Raw genomic sequence first — 22,535 nt, 5'->3', positions numbered from 1 at the left:
CAGGATAAGGACTATCTCTAAAATGACCCTCTCTTCTATCATTTGGATAGCTGTTCCTATAAGGAGGGGGGTTAGGGGGGGGTGGATCTCTCAGATTCTGTGATTGTTGAGTGTATGGCCTGGAGCTTCCTCCTCTCCCTCTCCCTCTTCCCTTTGTGTTTTTCCCTCTTTTGTTATTAACTTTCCTGAAGACATTTTGATTATGGTAAGGTTGGGGTTCAATAGGGTAGGGGAGGTCATATTCATAAACCGGATTCACTCTAGAAGTACTGGAAGGAGCAGTTTCAGCACTCGATTGAGAGGTTTGAGAATTAGGGGCAGTTTCCTCTACTATGGGAGTGTTTTGCCATTTAAAAATTACCCCTCCATTGAAATCATCAAAGTCCCTGATGAATTTTTTCTTTTTCTTATTCTGCGTCTCTAGATCCCATTTTGCAAGTTTATTTTTGAGTTCACCTGATAATCTCAAAAACTCTTCGCTATCCTTAGATGCTTCAATAATTTGAGTAATCTCCCCAATTTGGGAATCTAGAGCCAGCATTCTTTTCCTTTTACGTATCAGGAGAAATTCCAATAATTCAAAGCCTCTTTTGATAAAAAAATCGCTCCATTCTGACATGGACTGTACGTCCGTGAGACCATCGTTAGGGGGTAAATCCCACCTTAACCGTCTCGGAATCAGTCTGGCGGTCAAATATTGCTCAAAAGAGGTGATGTCCCACCATGTTTTAATTTTTTTCTCATAAATATAACCCAATTTCCTAAATGATTGGGGGAGATCATTGCGGGACTCAAATGTTGGATTCCTAGAAAATACTTCATTAATCTTGATATCTCTTTGATCAAAATACCTAAAAACATCCATACTGCAGCTAGATATGTGAACGTTGTAAATTAGCAAAAATATAAAAGTATATCAGCGCACGTATGTCACAAAATAAAAATGTAAATAAAAAATGAAGCAGCTGAACACCAGGGTAAACGATCAAATCCCTCTAGACAAATAATAATAAAAGGTGCAGCGCTAACTCAATGGGTGACCATACAGAGAAATATATAATATATAATAAACCGGAAGCAAAAAGAAATGTCCAACAGTAAATGTCCCAAAAAGACTGACATAAATCCACCAGAGGTGTGATGATAACAGCAGACAATGATGTGTGATACTGGAACCCTTCACCATAGATCGAATGGCCTCTCACCTGGTCCTAAAGATAATCAGGCAATGATACAAGATCGGCAGACAAGGAGATCTACATGACAAGGGACTCCTCCGGATGATCAGATGGCAGGTGGGTATCATAAGCATGTAATCACAAAAGGGACAGACATAGTGCTCTCCGTATTCAAATGTTTATTGTAAAACGAATAAAATCAAACTTACATATCAGGCACTTCACAAGTGCCAGGAAACGAACATGGACACACAGTGTGTGAGCGGTGGAGCATGCGCAGTAGCAGCGGATGACGTCACGACGTCACGTTCTAGACGCGTTGCGTCCCAGTGGGCGGGGACTTCCTCAGCAGATGTCGTGACTACGTGGGCACCCGCGCTATAAGGAGGTAAGTTGTCATGGCAACACCAAAGACAACTAAGATGACGTGTACCGGAAATGGGCAGACTCCGGAAGTGTCTCCACATACATCATTCCGAGCCTATGTAGCCCAATTAAGTATAGAGAAGGCTCAAAAATACATATAAAATAGTAAAAGTATATAAAACAATCTGGTGTCAGCACAAGACATACCCGAAAGTGAAGTCTTGAAAGAGCAGTATCAGAGCACCATAATGTCTAAAATAAAAATGCAAAAAAAATGCATGATAACTGTCATCCGCGGCCACCGACTGCTCCCCATCATAATATAATAAAAACATTATTACCATCATGGTACTAATTGTTACATGATATGGTAAAATAAGGACATTATTACCGTCACAATACTTTCTCATTACACAGACAATAAGAAAAGGGAAAAAAGAAAAACTAAAAAACTAAAAAACTTTATCGATCAGATAAAAAACAGTTGGTATCGAATTCTACATTTAACCCATCGGGGTGCATGACCCCTGTCTCATAGATCCAGTGGGATTCTCTTTTACTAAGCTGCCGGATGAAGTTACCCCCTCTCCAGTGCTTAGTAACCCTTTCAATGCCCCAAAATTTTAAATACTTAGGGTTTTGTTGGTGGGAGATCTTGAAATGTCTAGACACGCTATGGGTCTTGAGACCTTTCTTGATGTTATTAACGTGTTCAGCCAGCCTGACATGTAAGGGTCTTGACGTTCTTCCAACATACTGTAGACCACAGCTACACTCCAGCATGTAGACCACCCCAATAGTGTCACATGTAATGAGCTGTTTAATCTCATACTCTCTGTTAGTAACCGAGGCCAAGAATTTTTTCCTCTTTTTGATATTACCCTTAGAATGTTTACAAGGGACACATCTACCACAGGCATAAAAGCCTCCCAAAAAGGAAAAAAGCTTATCTGAGGTAGGTACTGGGGGGTCAAGAACACTGGGTGCCAAGCGATCCCTAAGCGTAGGGGCTTTTTTGTATATAAACTGAGGTCTATCAGGTAGTATGGGGCCTAAGACTCTGTCTTGTTTCAAAATAGCCCAATTTTTTTGAATAATTTTCTCAAATTTCCGGTGTTGAATATTGTAATCCAACACCATTTTGAAATTGTGGCTATCATTAGCAAGGGGCTTAGAGGAATTGGCAATCAGTTCATTCCTCTCTAATAACATGATTTTAGATACCTCTTCATCTAATAAGGCCCTATTGTACCCCTTCTGTTCGAATCTCGAGGTGAGGACCTCAGACTGGCTGACAAAATCCTCCACAGTAGTACAATTCCGACGCAATCTTATATATTGCCCCCTGGGGATGTTACACAGCCAAGAACTGTACCCTTGTAAACATTCTAAGGGTAATATCAAAAAGAGGAAAAAATTCTTGGCCTCGGTTACTAACAGAGAGTATGAGATTAAACAGCTCATTACATGTGACACTATTGGGGTGGTCTACATGCTGGAGTGTAGCTGTGGTCTACAGTATGTTGGAAGAACGTCAAGACCCTTACATGTCAGGCTGGCTGAACACGTTAATAACATCAAGAAAGGTCTCAAGACCCATAGCGTGTCTAGACATTTCAAGATCTCCCACCAACAAAACCCTAAGTATTTAAAATTTTGGGGCATTGAAAGGGTTACTAAGCACTGGAGAGGGGGTAACTTCATCCGGCAGCTTAGTAAAAGAGAATCCCACTGGATCTATGAGACAGGGGTCATGCACCCCGATGGGTTAAATGTAGAATTCGATACCAACTGTTTTTTATCTGATCGATAAAGTTTTTTAGTTTTTTAGTTTTTCTTTTTTCCCTTTTCTTATTGTCTGTGTAATGAGAAAGTATTGTGACGGTAATAATGTCCTTATTTTACCATATCATGTAACAATTAGTACCATGATGGTAATAATGTTTTTATTATATTATGATGGGGAGCAGTCGGTGGCCGCGGATGACAGTTATCATGCATTTTTTTTGCATTTTTATTTTAGACATTATGGTGCTCTGATACTGCTCTTTCAAGACTTCACTTTCGGGTATGTCTTGTGCTGACACCAGATTGTTTTATATACTTTTACTATTTTATATGTATTTTTGAGCCTTCTCTATACTTAATTGGGCTACATAGGCTCGGAATGATGTATGTGGAGACACTTCCGGAGTCTGCCCATTTCCGGTACACGTCATCTTAGTTGTCTTTGGTGTTGCCATGACAACTTACCTCCTTATAGCGCGGGTGCCCACGTAGTCACGACATCTGCTGAGGAAGTCCCCGCCCACTGGGACGCAACGCGTCTAGAACGTGACGTCGTGACGTCATCCGCTGCTACTGCGCATGCTCCACCGCTCACACACTGTGTGTCCATGTTCGTTTCCTGGCACTTGTGAAGTGCCTGATATGTAAGTTTGATTTTATTCGTTTTACAATAAACATTTGAATACGGAGAGCACTATGTCTGTCCCTTTTGTGATTACATGCTTATGATACCCACCTGCCATCTGATCATCCGGAGGAGTCCCTTGTCATGTAGATCTCCTTGTCTGCCGATCTTGTATCATTGCCTGATTATCTTTAGGACCAGGTGAGAGGCCATTCGATCTATGGTGAAGGGTTCCAGTATCACACATCATTGTCTGCTGTTATCATCACACCTCTGGTGGATTTATGTCAGTCTTTTTGGGACATTTACTGTTGGACATTTCTTTTTGCTTCCGGTTTATTATATATTATATATTTCTCTGTATGGTCACCCATTGAGTTAGCGCTGCACCTTTTATTATTATTTGTCTAGAGGGATTTGATCGTTTACCCTGGTGTTCAGCTGCTTCATTTTTTATTTACATTTTTATTTTGTGACATACGTGCGCTGATATACTTTTATATTTTTGCTAATTTACAACGTTCACATATCTAGCTGCAGTATGGATGTTTTTAGGTATTTTGATCAAAGAGATATCAAGATTAATGAAGTATTTTCTAGGAATCCAACATTTGAGTCCCGCAATGATCTCCCCCAATCATTTAGGAAATTGGGTTATATTTATGAGAAAAAAATTAAAACATGGTGGGACATCACCTCTTTTGAGCAATATTTGACCGCCAGACTGATTCCGAGACGGTTAAGGTGGGATTTACCCCCTAACGATGGTCTCACGGACGTACAGTCCATGTCAGAATGGAGCGATTTTTTTATCAAAAGAGGCTTTGAATTATTGGAATTTCTCCTGATACGTAAAAGGAAAAGAATGCTGGCTCTAGATTCCCAAATTGGGGAGATTACTCAAATTATTGAAGCATCTAAGGATAGCGAAGAGTTTTTGAGATTATCAGGTGAACTCAAAAATAAACTTGCAAAATGGGATCTAGAGACGCAGAATAAGAAAAAGAAAAAATTCATCAGGGACTTTGATGATTTCAATGGAGGGGTAATTTTTAAATGGCAAAACACTCCCATAGTAGAGGAAACTGCCCCTAATTCTCAAACCTCTCAATCGAGTGCTGAAACTGCTCCTTCCAGTACTTCTAGAGTGAATCCGGTTTATGAATATGACCTCCCCTACCCTATTGAACCCCAACCTTACCATAATCAAAATGTCTTCAGGAAAGTTAATAACAAAAGAGGGAAAAACACAAAGGGAAGAGGGAGAGGGAGAGGAGGAAGCTCCAGGCCATACACTCAACAATCACAGAATCTGAGAGATCCACCCCCCCCTAACCCCCCTCCTTATAGGAACAGCTATCCAAATGATAGAAGAGAGGGTCATTTTAGAGATAGTCCTTATCCTGTGTATGAAAAATCTATCACTACACAGAATAGGTATGCACCACTCACAGAATATAATTACCGTTACAATAATGATGATTTTTTAGGACAACGGGGGGCACCGAGATACCCCCCATCTCAGTATCCGGTTGCCCAAGAGGAACCTTGGCGACACCGGGCACCACACACACCATCGAATCCCAATCCCCCCCTAAAGCGAAAACAAAGAGAGGAAGCAGAGGGGGGAAGCGAATACAAAAAATCCAGGCCACATCAGGTTTAGGGATTTACAATCTTAGTCATGCTGTCCTTAGTGACGATGAAGTTAAGGTCCTTGATCGTGGCTTAAAATTCGCACCCATAAAAAATCTCAACAAATTTAGTGCGTATGTGAGTATTCAAAAATACATTAGAACATTGAATATGAAAAAATATTTTTTGTCCCATCCCTCTCAAGGGCCCAGGCCCTCTGGACAAAATTACTCCACTTTACGTAACAGATCTACATTTAACCCTCAGATCTCAGACAATAAACATTTAGATGTTTTTAAAAATATGGTCTCCAAAGATTTGGAGAAATTACATATTAAAAAAGTTTCTGACCCTTTGTTCATCAAACGGGGAATTAAATCCTTAACTGAACGAAAGGACATTGTGATCCGTCCGGCGGATAAGGGAGGTGGGCTGGTTATCCTTAGTAAAGAATATTACCAAAATGAAATGTCCCGCCTTTTATCAGACCGTGACACTTACCATGTTCTTAATAAAGATCCCATGTTATCTTTTAAGGACGAGCTACATAGCATTGTTGAGGACGGTAAAGACCGTAAAATCCTGAATAAAAAAGAGGCTTTATACTTGGATCCTTTATTTTGTCGAACACCCATCATATATTTCTTACCTAAAATCCATAAGGACACGGTTAACCCCCCGGGACGACCCATTGTTAATGGGATCGATTCTGTATCCGCAAGATTAGGACAATATATCGACTTTTTTTTGCAGCCCTTGGTCATGCAAACTCCAGCATTTTTGAAGGACACAAAACATATTATTCAAATTCTTGATACTTTAAACTGCTCGCCTTCCACATTCTTGGTAACAGCGGACGTAAGTTCACTGTATACTATCATTGGCCATGAGGATGCAATGACTTCAGTTGAATGGGCATTAGCTTCGTCTTCCCTTTCTGGTGGTCACCAGGAGTTCCTCTTGAGTTGCTTGGATTTCTGCCTCAAGAGGAACTATTTCTGGTATAACAGAGAATATTATCTGCAGACCAGGGGTGTTGCCATGGGGGCCCGCTTTGCTCCCAGTGTGGCTAATATCTTTATGGCCCACTGGGAGGATGAAGCTGTCTTTCTCCATCGCCCCCCCGAGCTGTTGTGCTACAGGAGATTTATTGATGATCTCATCTTGATCTGGAATGGCGAGAGATCCAGGTTGGATGAGTTCATTCAATCATTAAATAACAACTCCAGAAATATTTCTCTCACATGGACCATCAGCTCTGAAAAAGTGGTGTTTTTGGATTTATCTATTAGTATCTTGCAAAATAAATTCTCTCTTACTAACTATTTTAAGCCCACCGACCGTAATTCTTATATTCCCCTGGGGAGTTGCCATCACAGTTCTTGGCTGTGTAACATCCCCAGGGGGCAATATATAAGATTGCGTCGGAATTGTACTACTGTGGAGGATTTTGTCAGCCAGTCTGAGGTCCTCACCTCGAGATTCGAACAGAAGGGGTACAATAGGGCCTTATTAGATGAAGAGGTATCTAAAATCATGTTATTAGAGAGGAATGAACTGATTGCCAATTCCTCTAAGCCCCTTGCTAATGATAGCCACAATTTCAAAATGGTGTTGGATTACAATATTCAACACCGGAAATTTGAGAAAATTATTCAAAAAAATTGGGCTATTTTGAAACAAGACAGAGTCTTAGGCCCCATACTACCTGATAGACCTCAGTTTATATACAAAAAAGCCCCTACGCTTAGGGATCGCTTGGCACCCAGTGTTCTTGACCCCCCAGTACCTACCTCAGATAAGCTTTTTTCCTTTTTGGGAGGCTTTTATGCCTGTGGTAGATGTGTCCCTTGTAAACATTCTAAGGGTAATATCAAAAAGAGGAAAAAATTCTTGGCCTCGGTTACTAACAGAGAGTATGAGATTAAACAGCTCATTACATGTGACACTATTGGGGTGGTCTACATGCTGGAGTGTAGCTGTGGTCTACAGTATGTTGGAAGAACGTCAAGACCCTTACATGTCAGGCTGGCTGAACACGTTAATAACATCAAGAAAGGTCTCAAGACCCATAGCGTGTCTAGACATTTCAAGATCTCCCACCAACAAAACCCTAAGTATTTAAAATTTTGGGGCATTGAAAGGGTTACTAAGCACTGGAGAGGGGGTAACTTCATCCGGCAGCTTAGTAAAAGAGAATCCCACTGGATCTATGAGACAGGGGTCATGCACCCCGATGGGTTAAATGTAGAATTCGATACCAACTGTTTTTTATCTGATCGATAAAGTTTTTTAGTTTTTTAGTTTTTCTTTTTTCCCTTTTCTTATTGTCTGTGTAATGAGAAAGTATTGTGACGGTAATAATGTCCTTATTTTACCATATCATGTAACAATTAGTACCATGATGGTAATAATGTTTTTATTATATTATGATGGGGAGCAGTCGGTGGCCGCGGATGACAGTTATCATGCATTTTTTTTGCATTTTTATTTTAGACATTATGGTGCTCTGATACTGCTCTTTCAAGACTTCACTTTCGGGTATGTCTTGTGCTGACACCAGATTGTTTTATATACTTTTACTATTTTATATGTATTTTTGAGCCTTCTCTATACTTAATTGGGCTACATAGGCTCGGAATGATGTATGTGGAGACACTTCCGGAGTCTGCCCATTTCCGGTACACGTCATCTTAGTTGTCTTTGGTGTTGCCATGACAACTTACCTCCTTATAGCGCGGGTGCCCACGTAGTCACGACATCTGCTGAGGAAGTCCCCGCCCACTGGGACGCAACGCGTCTAGAACGTGACGTCGTGACGTCATCCGCTGCTACTGCGCATGCTCCACCGCTCACACACTGTGTGTCCATGTTCGTTTCCTGGCACTTGTGAAGTGCCTGATATGTAAGTTTGATTTTATTCGTTTTACAATAAACATTTGAATACGGAGAGCACTATGTCTGTCCCTTTTGTGATTACATGCTTATGATACCCACCTGCCATCTGATCATCCGGAGGAGTCCCTTGTCATGTAGATCTCCTTGTCTGCCGATCTTGTATCATTGCCTGATTATCTTTAGGACCAGGTGAGAGGCCATTCGATCTATGGTGAAGGGTTCCAGTATCACACATCATTGTCTGCTGTTATCATCACACCTCTGGTGGATTTATGTCAGTCTTTTTGGGACATTTACTGTTGGACATTTCTTTTTGCTTCCGGTTTATTATATATTATATATTTCTCTGTATGGTCACCCATTGAGTTAGCGCTGCACCTTTTATTATTATTAGTCATAAATTAAAGGCTGTGTAAATTCCAGAAAATGTACCCTAGTTTGTAGACGCTATAACTTTTGCGCAAACCAATAAATATACACTTATTGACATTTTTTTTACCAAAGACATGTGGCCGAATACATTTTGGCCTAAATGTATGACTAAAATTGAGTTTATTGGATTTTTTTTAGAACAAAAAGTAGAAAATATCATTTTTTTTCAAAATTTTCGGTCTTTTTCCGTGTATAGCACAAAAAATAAAAACGGCAGAGGTGATCAAATACTATCAAAAGAAAGCTCTATTTGTGGGAAGAAAAGGACGCAAATTTCGTTTGGGTACAGCATTGCATGACCGCGCAATTAGCAGTTAAAGCGACGCAGTGCCGAATTGTAAAAAGTGCTCTGGTCAGGAAGGGGGTAAAACCTTCCGGGGCTGAAGTGGTTAAAGCTGCTACTATAAAAGTGTAAACTGTATCAAAAAATATGTTAAAAAAACAAAAGTCTTTCAAACATTAGCAGCAGTTCCACTTGTGTCTTAATTGTGTACAGCAGGGTGTGGGGTGGTAGCTGATCCGTTTATAAAGAATGTTGAACACCAACTCTCTGCTGATCAGAATCCCAGATAAATCCTTCACCACATTGCTTTTATGGGAATCCCCTATAGGTAATTCACTTACCAGAAGGTGATGGGTTAACAGTGTGCCTTTCACTGGTTTAATATCGACGGACTTAGTTCACTCAAATAGGACTGGATCCGTGAATGGATATTTGGATAGCTGTCAGCGCACTCTGCATACTTCCATCTAAATTAAGCTCATAACGAGCGAAGAAATAGAAGTGCCCTTAGCGTAATCCAGTAAATTAAAATACTTTTATTTAAAAAACAAAGTGATCCCATATAGATGTACACTTACAATGTATCAAAATAATATAAGCATGTGTCATAGACCGTTGAGTCCCCATATACCTTATTACCGCTGAGAGCGGTATTCCCAGGTAAGGTATCACAGAAGATCAACGGCGTGGGTAGCTGTATGGTCATGTCCTCTTGGAGATGCTTGGAGATAACCTTTAAGGTCCCATGCTGTGAGCTGGCTTTCCGCTTATCCATTTGGCTTTTCCCTAACCGTCTCTGTTCTCTGAGCGCGCTAAATGGGTGACAAGGCAGGAGCACAATTGGGAGAAAGGGACAGAGCCCTACAACAGGAAGTGTGCAGTCGTGCGACGATTTACCCAAATAAAATTTATGTCCCTTTTTCCCACAAATCAAGCTTTCTTTTGGTGGTAATTGATCACCTTTGCGGTTTTTATTTTTTGCGTTATAAACAAAAAAAGCGACCGACAATTAAAAAAAAAAAAATCATTTTTTTTACTTTCTGTTATGAAACCTATCCAATTAAAAAAAATGTAAAAAATCTGATTTCTTCATTAATTTAGGCCAATATGTTTTCTGCTGTATGTTTTTTGTAAAAAAATCCCAATAAGTGTATATTGATTGGTTTGCGCAAAAGTTATACAAGTCTACAAACTGGAATATTTTTATGGCATTTTTTTTCTTTTTTTACTAGTAATGGTGGCGATCAGCGATTTTTAGCGGTACTGCGAATTTTGGCAGACAAATCACCTATCTGACACCTATCTGACACTTTTGACACCTTTTTGGGAACCAGTGACATTATAATGCCCCGTACACACGATCGTACTTTCCAACGTAAAATGTGCGATTGGAGCCTGTTGTCGGAAATTCCGACCGTGCGTAGGCTCCATCGGACAGTTTCCATCAGAATTTCCGTTGCACAAAAATTGAGATCTGGTTCTCAAATTTTCCGACAACAAAATCCGATCACGCAAATTCAGATCGCGTATACACAATTCCGACGCACAAAGTGCCACGCATGCTCGGAATCAAGCAGAAGAGCCGCACTGGCTGTTGAAGTCACCGCGTTCTTGACGTTACGAATTTCCAACCAACTTTGTGTGACAGTGTGTATGCAAGACAAGTTTGAGCCAACATCCGTCTGAGGGAACGATCAGCGGGTCCCGGTGCACATCGCTGCTGATTGGTTCCCCCTCTGGCCAATCAGCGTGCGCCCCAGCACTCTATTGCACGAAATGATGTACAGGTACGTAGTTTCACGCAATAGAGCCGACCTGCCGCAGTATATGTATTGTGGCTGGTCGGCAAGTGGTGAAAGGGTAACTTCACTTTGGTGGGGGGGGGGGAGCAAATAAAGAAAAAATAGTATAGTGTATACAATTGTGACACAAGTCATATTGCAATGGAATGTTATTAAAAATTACCTTTCCTTTTCAATCTGCAGCCGCTGTCATTTTCTGGAAATGCAATGTGGTGACCTGGAGGTGTTCTGTACACAGATAATGTACAGAACATCCCCCAGAAACATAATTTCCTGCTTGTGTGATTGGCTCACTGATTTTCCCAGAAGTCTACACTAAGATATAAGTCAGATTTCAAGCCAGATTTCATCCCCTGCAACAAAAATTTCATTTTTACTTGGAAAAACATACAATAAAACTAAGTTTGAAAAAAAAAAAAAAGAAAAGAAAATGTAATTTTGGTTAAGATACTTCCAATAGGAAATCATGTCTAAAGGGATGCAGGCGCAGCAGCTTTTCTCATTAGTGCCCTGCAGGTGCACAGCTGATTGATAATTATTAAACCACTCCCATTAGACTCACTCAAGGACGCAGACAAACACACAGGGATTTCTTCAGAATAACAAAAGATAGGAATCTGCGACAAAGTTTGTTAAAATCCTTATAATGTACATAAATCACCCAGAATGTTTTTCTCTCAACAAAAGTGGAGTTACGCTTTAAATATTCCATTGAAAACGTTTTCTTATATCTGTTGAATAAGTGCAAAAAATACAGTGTGATTCTGCCAGGAATCCAGTGAGCTGATCTATTTCTGTAATCTCTGCGCTGCTTATCAAGCAGTATTATTGGTTCTTCCACTTCCACTTCTCTGGACTAAAAAACACCTTCCCCACTGTAACAGAAATGAGGCAAGGGGGGTGTTTGTAGCTCAAATCAGGGAAGCAGCCTAGGGTGACAAGTCTGCTTCTTCATAGGTGCAGTACAGTGAGCGTTGTCACCCTAGGACAGGGAGCGTGTTACTGGCAGGATCACCAGTTCATAATAAAGGAAAAACAACCTGAAAAAATGGTTGCAGCGACCAGATATTAACAGTGATAATTGTGTGTGTGTATATATATATATATATATATATATATATATATATATATATATATATTTATATTTATTTATATATATGTATATTATAGATGTATTTGAAGGTATGGAGCTTATGCCCTCACCCCCTGTCCCAGAGGGGACCCCCGCTCTTGTGAGGCTGATCACTGTGCAGAATGCGGACGGATCCTGGAACCTGACCTCCGAAATCTCTGCTGTCCTGGGAATATCTGAGGCAGACATAAAGACCGGGAACCCTGACCAGGTATTGTGTTACTGACCATATCTGCAATATTTTATATTTTCCTTACAAAAAAAAATTTTGGATTCAATTTTTTCATTTCTGACCATAATAAATAAAGGAAGAAAAAAAATGAAAATGTCCCGCACCAAAATTTAAAAAAAAAATGGCGTGGGGGGCCCCCAGGCACTATATACTCTGACCAGCAGTATATATACTATACGGCCTGCCCTATATACTCTGCAGAAAATTGGGCCTTAGGTGTTGGTGGTACTAGAACACTGTAAGCCCTCACAGTTACTCTTGTTGGGCGCAGGAACGGGCCCTGCTGTGAAATATTATATTCAAAAATTTTAATTACATTCCCCTGTTAAATAGGGGCAGAACAATTGGGCCTTGGATGGTGGTGCCACAACACTGTAACCCCTCACAGATACTCTTGTTGGGCGCAGGAACGGGCCCTGCTGTGAAATATTAGATCAAAAATTGTATTTACATGCCCCTGTTAAACAGGTGCAGAAGAATTGTGACTTGGGTGGTGGTGGTGCCCTAAACCAAAAATATTGTTGGAAGCTAGCATCATCAAGATTGAGGAGTATAGGATAGGAGAATAGGATAGATATCATAGGCAGTCTTCAAGGGATCCCACATCCATAGCAAATTCAATCAGTTACATCATGTTGTGAGTGTGGTATGGAATCTTAATAATACATATGGGGAATTTGAATTACATAAAATTTTAATGTTTTGCGCAGTGCCTCCAACCTTATGGTAAAAATGTGAACTTTGTTCAGACAATCAGTAACATACCACAATAATGTCCTGAGTTCATTAATCTATTGGGAATTCTTACCAATGTATGCATATCTCCCAATAAAATTAATAAGTAAATAATTTTTTATTAATTTACAAGTATAATTATACAATTTCATACAGAATTGGGATTTCTGGTGATTAATATTTCATACACCCTACCAAAGATATCAACGCGGCAATAAAACAATTTTCCTTAATATTTGATAAATAACCTAAAGATAGTACAAATGACTATGTTAAAAAGATTTGCGGTAATCACACCTTAAGTTCAAAAGCACAATGAGGGTTATTTTCTAAAGGCAAATCCACTTTGCACTGCAAGTGCACTTGAAAGTGCACTTAGAAGTAAAGTCGCTGCAGATCCGAGGAGGACATGCAAGGATAATAAAAAACAGCATTTTAGCTTGCACATGATTGGATGATAAAATCAGCAGAGCTTCCCCTCATTTCAGATCTACCCCTTAGATTTAGAGCGACTGCACTTCCAAGTGCACTTTCAGTGCACTTTCAAGTGTACTTGCAGTGCAAAGTGGATTTGCCTTTTGTAAATAACCCCCAATATCTATTGTCGCTCAGGAAAACAATCCTCTGAATTTCTCCAGCTGGAAGGAATACAAAGTATGTCTAGCGGAGTCAACAGATAGATATTATAAATTTGAAGGGAGTATTAATTTAACAGAGCTACCAGATTGAATGGGGCGATAAATGATTTCCCTGGGACCACAGTAGTCAAATCTGTTGTAATACAGTTTGACCTTAATTTCACCCACAAGCGGCTTCAAGACACAAGGCCAATAACGTGGGACAATTGTTTAATACTAAACTACCCTTCACACAGTATTGGATAAGATAAAATGTATACAGTAAGATACAATTCGTATGATTTTGGGAAGAGAAAATATTATCAATGTTTGGTCAGCATCTCACCACTGTTAAAGGAAAGGATGTATATTCAATTTGTCCTAGCAGCAATGTCCAACGTGATGGGGAGTGGTCGCTTATTACCAAATCTGTGTTCGTCCAGAGGGTGTATGTCAGTGTGTGGGTCTGTCTCCCGCTCTATGGTACCTCACATACTTTATACTATCTGGGACAATAAGCTCATAAAATTATAATAAGCTCAGCCCAGAAGGTATGGCTTATTTTCCATTGGTTGGAAAAATCAAATGATTTACTTTGGCGAGTTCAGGTAATATCACCTTCAACCACTAGGCATATCTGAGGGCAGGAAAACATGTTCTGAACTATCTGTTAAATAATATATTCTATTTTCATAATGTGTATCTGTTTGTATATTGGTGCTGGAATATATATATTATTTAAATACTCCTGTAACCGGTCCAATATAACAGAGGTCACCAACCTGTGGGCCACGGCCCAACACCGGGCCGTGGCGCCTCTGCTGCCAGGCTGCTGGGAGGCAGGTAATGTCAGCGGTGCGGCGGTGGGGGAGAGATCAACATCTCTCATTGCCTGCACCGCTGTTCTGCCCTTACTTACAGGGTCGCGAAGGCTGCTCTACACAGAGCTGCAGCCGCGACCCAGAAGAGAGAGAATGACGTAATCTCTCACCGCCCGCCCTTACTCTCATCTCTCACTCGCATGTGCCTGTGTTTCACCTGCAGCTGTAACTGCGCTGAGGAGAGGCTGACAGCGTTGTACCTGGCTGCAAGTACTCTGCAATGCTGGGGGGAGATTGATTTTAAATGTAGCTTGCAGGCAGTGTGGCAAGTGACATCTCCATCTGGTGGCAGGCAGCGTGGCAAGTGACATCTCCATCTGGTGGCAGACAGCGTGGCAAGTGACATCCCCATCTGGTGGCAGGCAGCGTGGCAAGTGACATCCCCATCTGGTGGCAGGCAGCGTGGCAAGTGACATCCCCATCTGGTGGCAGGCAGCGTGGCAAGCGACAGTCCCATCTGGTGGCAGGCAGCGTGGCAAGTAACATTCCCATCTGGTGGCAGGCAGCGTGGCAAGTGACATCCCCATCTGGTAGCAGGCAGTGTGGCAAGTGACATCTCCATCTGGTGGCAGGCAGCATGGCAAGTGACATCTCCATCTGGTGGCAGGCAGCGTGGCAAGTGACATCCCCATCTGGTGGCAGGCAGCATGCCAAGTGACATCCCCATCTGGTGGCAGGCAGCGTGGCAAGTGACATCCCCATCTGGTGGCAGGCAGCGTGGCAAGCGACAGTCCCATCTGGTGGCAGGCAGCGTGGCAAGTGACATCCCCATCTGGTAGCAGGCAGCGTGGCAAGTGACATCTCCATCTGGTAGCAGGCAGCGTGGCAAGTGACATCTCCGTCTGGTGGCAGGCAGCGTGGCAAGTGACATCTCCATCTGGTAGCAGGCAGCGTGGCAAGTGACATCCCTATCTGGTAGCAGGCAGCGTGGCAAGTGACATCTCCATCTGGTGGCAGGCATAGTGGCAAGTGACATCCCCATCTGGTGGCAGGCATAGTGGCAAGTGACATCCCCATCTGGTGGCAGGCATAGTGGCAAGTGACAACCCATCTGGTGGCAGACATAGTGGCAAGTGACATCCCCATCTGGTGGCAGGCATAGTGGCAAGTGACATCCCCATCTGGTGACAGGCATAGTGGCAAGTGACAAGCGATGGTGGCAAGTGACAAGCGATGGTGGCAAGTGACACGCTTAAGGCTCCCAATAATTCTGCATTATGGTGAGTTGAACTATTTTATTTATATTACAATGTAATGATAGAAATAATGCGTTTCAATCATCCTGACACCATACCAACCATAGTGCTGGGATGATTGAAGCACTAACACCAGCCATTGCCCTGAAAAATTGCCCGCCAAAAATCGCTTACCCCCGCGCGCTTATAACCCCCCCCCAGGCCTTGGCACAATTTTCTTGCACACAGCCGGTCCCCGGTGCCAAAATGGTTGGGGACCGCTGCAATATAACATACGCTCAGTATAATTTTGATTAATCAATATCACAAAAAATGGTTACCGTATATACTCGTGTATAAGTCAAATTTTTCAGCCCCTTTTTTGGGGCTGAAAGTGCCCCCTTCAACTTATACACGAGTCACCGCCATCTGCCTACATGATCAGCGTGTCATGCAGGCAGACGGCGGCCAGCGTGTGCTGCATAGACTCGACAACGGCTCTCTCTGTTCAAAAGCCGCGCCTCCTCGTCTGTGATAGGCAGTCTGTGTACAGCCTATCACAGACATTCTCTCATCCTCGTCCGTGGTATGAGGATGAGAGAATGTCCGTGATAGGCTGACCGCTGACTGCTGGGAAATGGAGTTTTTTGGACGAGGAGGAGGCGCGGCTTTTGAACAGTGAATGGCCGCCGAATACTACACGCTGATCGGTGCAGAGCGGCGCATGGAGGATGCACAGGACACAGGTAGGATGCACACACAGACACACAGACACATGCACACAGGTACATATACACATACACAGGACACAGGTACATATACACATGCACATATACACAGGTACATGACACAGGTACATATACACATGACACATGCACATATACACAGGACACATGACACATATGCACAGGACACATGATACATGCAGAGGACACAGGGAGGTATACAGCTGCAAATGGGCATTGTTGACCCTCTTTTTCCACTTGCAGTAGCTGCTGCATTTCTCACCCTCGTCTTATACTTGGGTCAATAAGTTTTTCCCATTTTTTTGTGGTAAATTAGGGACTCGGAACGACTTATACTCGAGTATATACGGTATATACATGGATAAATGTATAATTCTTGTATATCCTGTGAATACTTGTTTATCTAGGAAAACACCACATGCTAGAGGTATATTTTTATACAGTTATAGTCACAATTCATATGTCTTTCATAACACTGATTGGCATTTTAAAACAATTCTTATTTCTAATTTGTTCTTACATCTAAGTCTATGTTTTTACCCTACGATAGAATTATCATTGGGTCAGTAGACACTAAAATCATAATTGTATCTATGCCCTGGAATATAATATATAATTTGAGTGATTTATAATCAAATATAGGTATTTTAAAATAATGCTGAATGCACAACTCTCACATGTCTTCCTAAAAGTCTTCTGAAGTGAAGTTTGGACAGACTCAATGAATATTTACATAGAGTTTAGCTGTCTACACAATTTCTTGAGTCTAAACAATGGGTTCCGTTAGATAAGGGTAATTTCTTCGTGAGAACAATCCATTTACATATCTGTGTAACTTTCTATGGCAGTGTTGGGTCTATCCTTTTATCTACCCAACAAGGACAGGTAAATATCTTTGATTTATGCTTCACAATGAGTTGATTGTCTGAAGAACCAGTTTTTCTCTATTCTTGTCTTAAGTGGTTTCAAAAGGAGAACAAAACAGGTAATTATCTTTTGTTTTCGTGTAAAGGGCACTATTATGCAGGTGACTTTGTTTCAACATGAGGTTTGTATATTGACCTCCACTTGGAGAGGGTGATCCACTCGACCTTTTCTAGTGGGGGGGGCACTCCTCTGGTATGACGACTCCTTAGCTGAGTGTTTCATGAATTATGAAGATATTTATATATCCCGGCCATGACAATAAGCATCAGGTGCTTGATAGCTACTGATCCAAGACTGATTCATTTTTATGAATGTGAGCCATCAATGGAGTCTGTGGACAGGCACACTCTTTGATCCATTACAAACCCTCCAGCAGCACTGAATGTGCGTTCAGAAAGCACGCTGGATGCAGGACAGGCCAGTAGCTCAATTGCATATTTAGCAAGTTCTGGCCAGTGGTCCAGTCTCAAGACGCAGTAACCCAGTGGATGCTCTGTTGGAAAGATCTCCAAGTCTGCTCTTGCCCCTAGATATTCCTGCACCATATAATGCAGACGCTGGCTATGGTTGCTTGAACCGATCAGACCTTGGTGCTTAGGACTAAAAATTTGTTTAAAGGCATCGGTCAGCCGGACACCCTCTCCACCACTCTTCCTCTGACTGAACGAAGCCTCAGCAACACGTTGTCCAGCACCAGGAATTGGTAACCTCCCGGGGCCTGGAAATGCGTTGCACAAACCTTTCTTCAAGGCCTCCTGAAGATGTTTCATCCGCTGCTCCCTCTGCAAAGGCAGGATGAGTTCTGCAACCTTACCCTTGTAACGTGGATCAAGAAGGGTTGCCAGCCAGTAATGATCCCTCTCCTTGATACCACGAATCCTAGGGTCCTTTCTCAGGCTTTGCAGAATCAGGGAGGCCATGCAGCGTAAGTTTGCAGAGGCATTTAATTCTGAGTCCTCTGGGTCACTGAGGATCACATGATCCGTAACTACCTCCTCCCAGCCACGTACAACTCCTTGGGTTTCTGGGGACTGAAAACCATCCCTTGAAGACTGCTGCTGAGTGTTATCCTCTACATCCATGCTGACACAATCCTCCTCCTCTTCTTCTTTCTCTGTGTTTGGCAGGCCCACAGGAATGCTATCTGGATAAAGGGGGCCTTAAGAGGAAAGAAAGTTCTCCTATTCCTCCCGCTGTTCTGCCTCAAGTGCCCTGTCCATGATTCCTCAAAGCATGTGCTCCAGCAGGAAGGGACAATGTCACTAATGCATGCATTGTCGCTGTTCACCATCCTTGTGGTCTCCTCAAATGGTGACAGGACAGTGCATGCATCCGTGATCAGTAGCCACTGGCGTGGCGAAAAAAAGCCAAGCTCCCCTGACCCTGTCCTGGTGCTATACTCGCATGGGTACTCATTGATAGCCCTCTGCTGTGCGTGCAGCCATTGCAGCATTGCCAATGTTGAGTTCCACCTGGTGGGCATGTCACAAATGAGGCGGTTGGTGGGCAGGTTGCATTCCCTTTGAATGTCAGCCAGCCGAGCACTGCCATTGTATGACCAGTGGAAATGACCACAGACTTTTCTGGCCTGCCTCAGGAGATCCTGTAAGCCTGGATACCTGCTCAAGAACCGCTGCACCAGCAAATTCAGGACGTGTGCCAAAAATGGAACATGGGTCAAGTGTCCCTGTCAGAGAGCGGAGAGGTTAGTGCCCTTGTCGCATACAACCATTCCTGGCTGAAGCTGGCATGGCGTCAACCACTTCTGAGCCTGCTCCTGCAGAGCTGACAGAATCTCTGCCCCAGTGTGGCTCCTGTTCCCTATACAGACCAACTCAAGCACTGCATGGCATCTTTTAGCCTGACTGCTTGCATACCCCCTTGAACGCTTATGGAGCACCGCTGGTTCAGAGGACAAATCTGCATAAGAGGGCATAGAAGAAGACTAGAGGGTGGAGGAGAGAGCTGTGGCAGAATCACCACTTGCATTTTGGAGGCGTGGTGGTGGAACAAGCTCCAACAATACTAAACCCTGCAGAGTTACCCAGTGCGCTGTGAAGGAAAGGTAACATCCCTGCCCATGCCTGCTGGACCATGAGTCAGCGGTAATATGAACTTTACTGCTGACCGCCCTATCCAACGAGGTCAAAACATTGCCTTCCACATGCCGGTAGAGAGCTGGAATGGCTTCCGTGAAAACAAATGGCGTTTTGGAACCTGCCACTAAAGTATAGCACATTCCACAAATTCACAAAAGGGGCAGAGTCTACCAGCTGAAAAGGCAGTAGTTGCAGTGCTAGCAATTTGGTCAATCTAGCATTTAGACGCTGAGCATGTGGATGGCTGGGACCGAATTTCTTCTTACGGTTTAGCAACTGGGGTATGGAAATTTGCCTGCTAAAATCATCAATTGGTGGTGTACTGCTAGCAGATTGGCTGCAAGTACTTAGGACACCTATTGCTATACCTTCATTCCTCTCAGTGCAGGTTTTTGAGAGGACTGGAGGTATAGTAGGGTTGGAGATCCCAGATGAGGAGCAAGGAGAAGTCTGCCTTTTTCTTTAATGTCGGTCTTTCAAGTGCTGTTGCCAACGGACTGCATGGCAAGTCGTCATGTGTCTGGTCAAGCATGTGGTGCCCAAGCGGCTGCTGTTTTGGCTACGCTTGATCCGCTTCAGACATAGGTTGCAAACAGCAATGGTGCGATCTGCTGCACACGTGTCAAACCCACACCAAGGAGTCAGTGGGGAGTCAGCTGCGCTCTGCACTTGCGGAGCTTTGCGGTGTGATGTAATAGGGTGGCTGCCCCCTAGAGAACATCCTGCCTCGTTGAAGTTGTGCCTCCTCCTCCTCCTCCTTTCCTCTGAGGCACCCAAGTACAGTCAGTGACCTCATCATCCCCTCCCTCCTCGTCACTGGAGCAAACTTGGCAGTATGCTGCAGCTAGGGGAACATGACTGCCAGTTTCTTGTCCTTCTGTGGCACACCCTCTCTCTAGGCTCACATTACTCCCTTCCTCAACCTGGGAACCAACATTGGAGCCTTCAAATCACTGCGCATCCTCCAGCAGCATGTACCCAACACTGTAGCCGAATTATACTGGGGACTCCTCCATGCATTATGGTGTGGCTACGGAAGGAGTAACTGTGGACAAGGAGCCGGTGGAATAGGCCGCTTTGGCAGCTGCGTTGGGAGGCAAACTACACTGAGTCTGGGTGACAGAGGATTGGGAGGATGAGGACGGCTTTGTTACTTTGTTATCCACTCCACCAACTCTTCTGCATGTCGTGGCTCAATAACACGGCCAGCTGCAGAAAAAAAAAGGACGAGCGTGTCCCACGGCCACCTGCACCACAACCACCACTGTTGACTATAGACACAGAGGCTGCTTGCCCTCTTTTAGTGGTCTGTGAGCGTCTGCCTCTCCTTGGTGGCCTTCTGGACATGATGTATTTTTTGTTTTGCAACACCACACTATTAGATACTGTGTACACCACCAGAATTGTAGTAGAAACTGTACACACTGTATTAGATACAGTACTGTGTACACCACCTAAAGTGTATTAGAAACAGTACACCACCAAATGCACTGTAGATATAGGCTACACTGGAAGCAGAGTATATGTGTGTATATTTATATATGGGTGGAGGAACTTGACTGGCCTGCACAGGCCTGACTTCAACCTCATAGAACACCTTTGGGATGAATTAGAGTGGAGACTGAAAGCCAGGCCATCTTGTTCAACATCAGTGCCTGACCTCACAAATGTGCTTCTGGAAGAATGGTCAGACATTCCCATAGACACACTCCTAAACCTTGTGGACAGCCTTCCCATAAGAGTTGAAGTTATAGGGGGGGGGGGGGGCAACTCAATATTTAACCCTACGGACTAAGACTGGGATACCATTAAAGCTCATGTGTGTGTAAAGGTAGGTGTCCCAATACTTTTGCCATTATAGTGTGTGTGTGTGTGTGTGTGTGTGTGTGTGTGTGTGTGTGTGTGTGTGTGTGTATATGTATATATATATATATATATATATATATATATATATATATATATAAAATATTTATATATTTTTTTAATGATGGTATCACATGACTTGCTGTGTTAGCATTTAATATGGTTTTGTACGTGAGGCCATAGCTCAGCTTTAGACTAGTAATATTATCGGTCTGCTCATGGTTTTTACAAAAATATAAATTTTGGTCCTGCGCTTCTTCTCTCTCAATGCAGGTCTGTGATCTCAGCATTGTGCACAGACTCATAGGAAAAAAAAACTTCTATTACCATGATACATACATTCACCTATTTGCAGACGGTGTTTTGACGGTTGACTTGTGGCCTCCAAAAGCCAAGCTGGTCCCTGCATTCAGATCTAGATAAAGCCTGGCTTGACAAGAGTACAGGAATTCAGAATCCAGAATTAGACCGATATGTAACATTTCAGGTCTTATATAAACTTCCTCCCTTCTCTGCAGAACATGGAGGTGTCGGTGTGGGTGACGGTCCTGGCGGTGATCTGGCTTCACACCACCTGTGTGGATCAGAGAGAGGAGTGGGAGCTGCTGGAGGAGAAAGCCATCTACTGGGTCAAGGCTAAAGCAGGTAAGTGCTACTGTAAGTATAGGCTGGAGTACCCTCACGGACCAATCAGAACCCACATTTTAATGATATGACTCCCTTACAACAAATTCTGTTTAAGGTCTACAATTACATCACTTTGAGTGTTTTTTCCATTTAGTTTTTTTTTTTGCTTTTTTAATGTAAATAATTCTTAATTACCCCTGAGGCCAGGAGTACACAGATGATTTTTAGTAGTACAATTATGCACCCAAAATCATTTGCAGTTGATCACTAATTAGTGTATCGAGCAATTGCTACATGTTTGGAACAAATGGCTCCCCATGGGGTGTGGTACACAAGCAAACCTCCAAACTTATGCCTCGTTTCCACCGAGCGGATCAGTTCGGGTCGGTACAGTTTGGAAGGCCTAGAATGGTCTGGCCTATTCAGGCGAGTGTTTCCACTGCAAGTCGGACCGACAGGGGCCATATGTGGGTTTATAAAAAATGCCTAGCATG

At 42.8% G+C, this 22,535-nt stretch overlaps 1 protein-coding gene across 1 annotated transcript in view; it reads left to right on the top strand.

Annotated features, from left to right (window-relative positions):
* The window catches only part of LOC141121259 (von Willebrand factor A domain-containing protein 5A-like), a 197,996-nt gene that overhangs the window by 167,869 nt on the left and 7,592 nt on the right, over positions 1-22,535 (top strand). The window contains exons 16-17 of the mRNA XM_073611071.1: positions 12,178-12,350; positions 21,933-22,059. Of these exons, the coding sequence (XP_073467172.1) occupies positions 12,178-12,350; positions 21,933-22,059 (300 nt within the window). The remainder of the gene's footprint in view (positions 1-12,177; positions 12,351-21,932; positions 22,060-22,535) is intronic.

This window comes from Aquarana catesbeiana, linkage group LG01, assembly GCF_042186555.1.
Source record: "Aquarana catesbeiana isolate 2022-GZ linkage group LG01, ASM4218655v1, whole genome shotgun sequence".
Lineage (NCBI taxonomy): Eukaryota > Metazoa > Chordata > Amphibia > Anura > Ranidae > Aquarana > Aquarana catesbeiana.
Note: the sequence above shows the minus strand (reverse complement) of the source record. Positions and strands in the feature narration are given on the sequence as shown.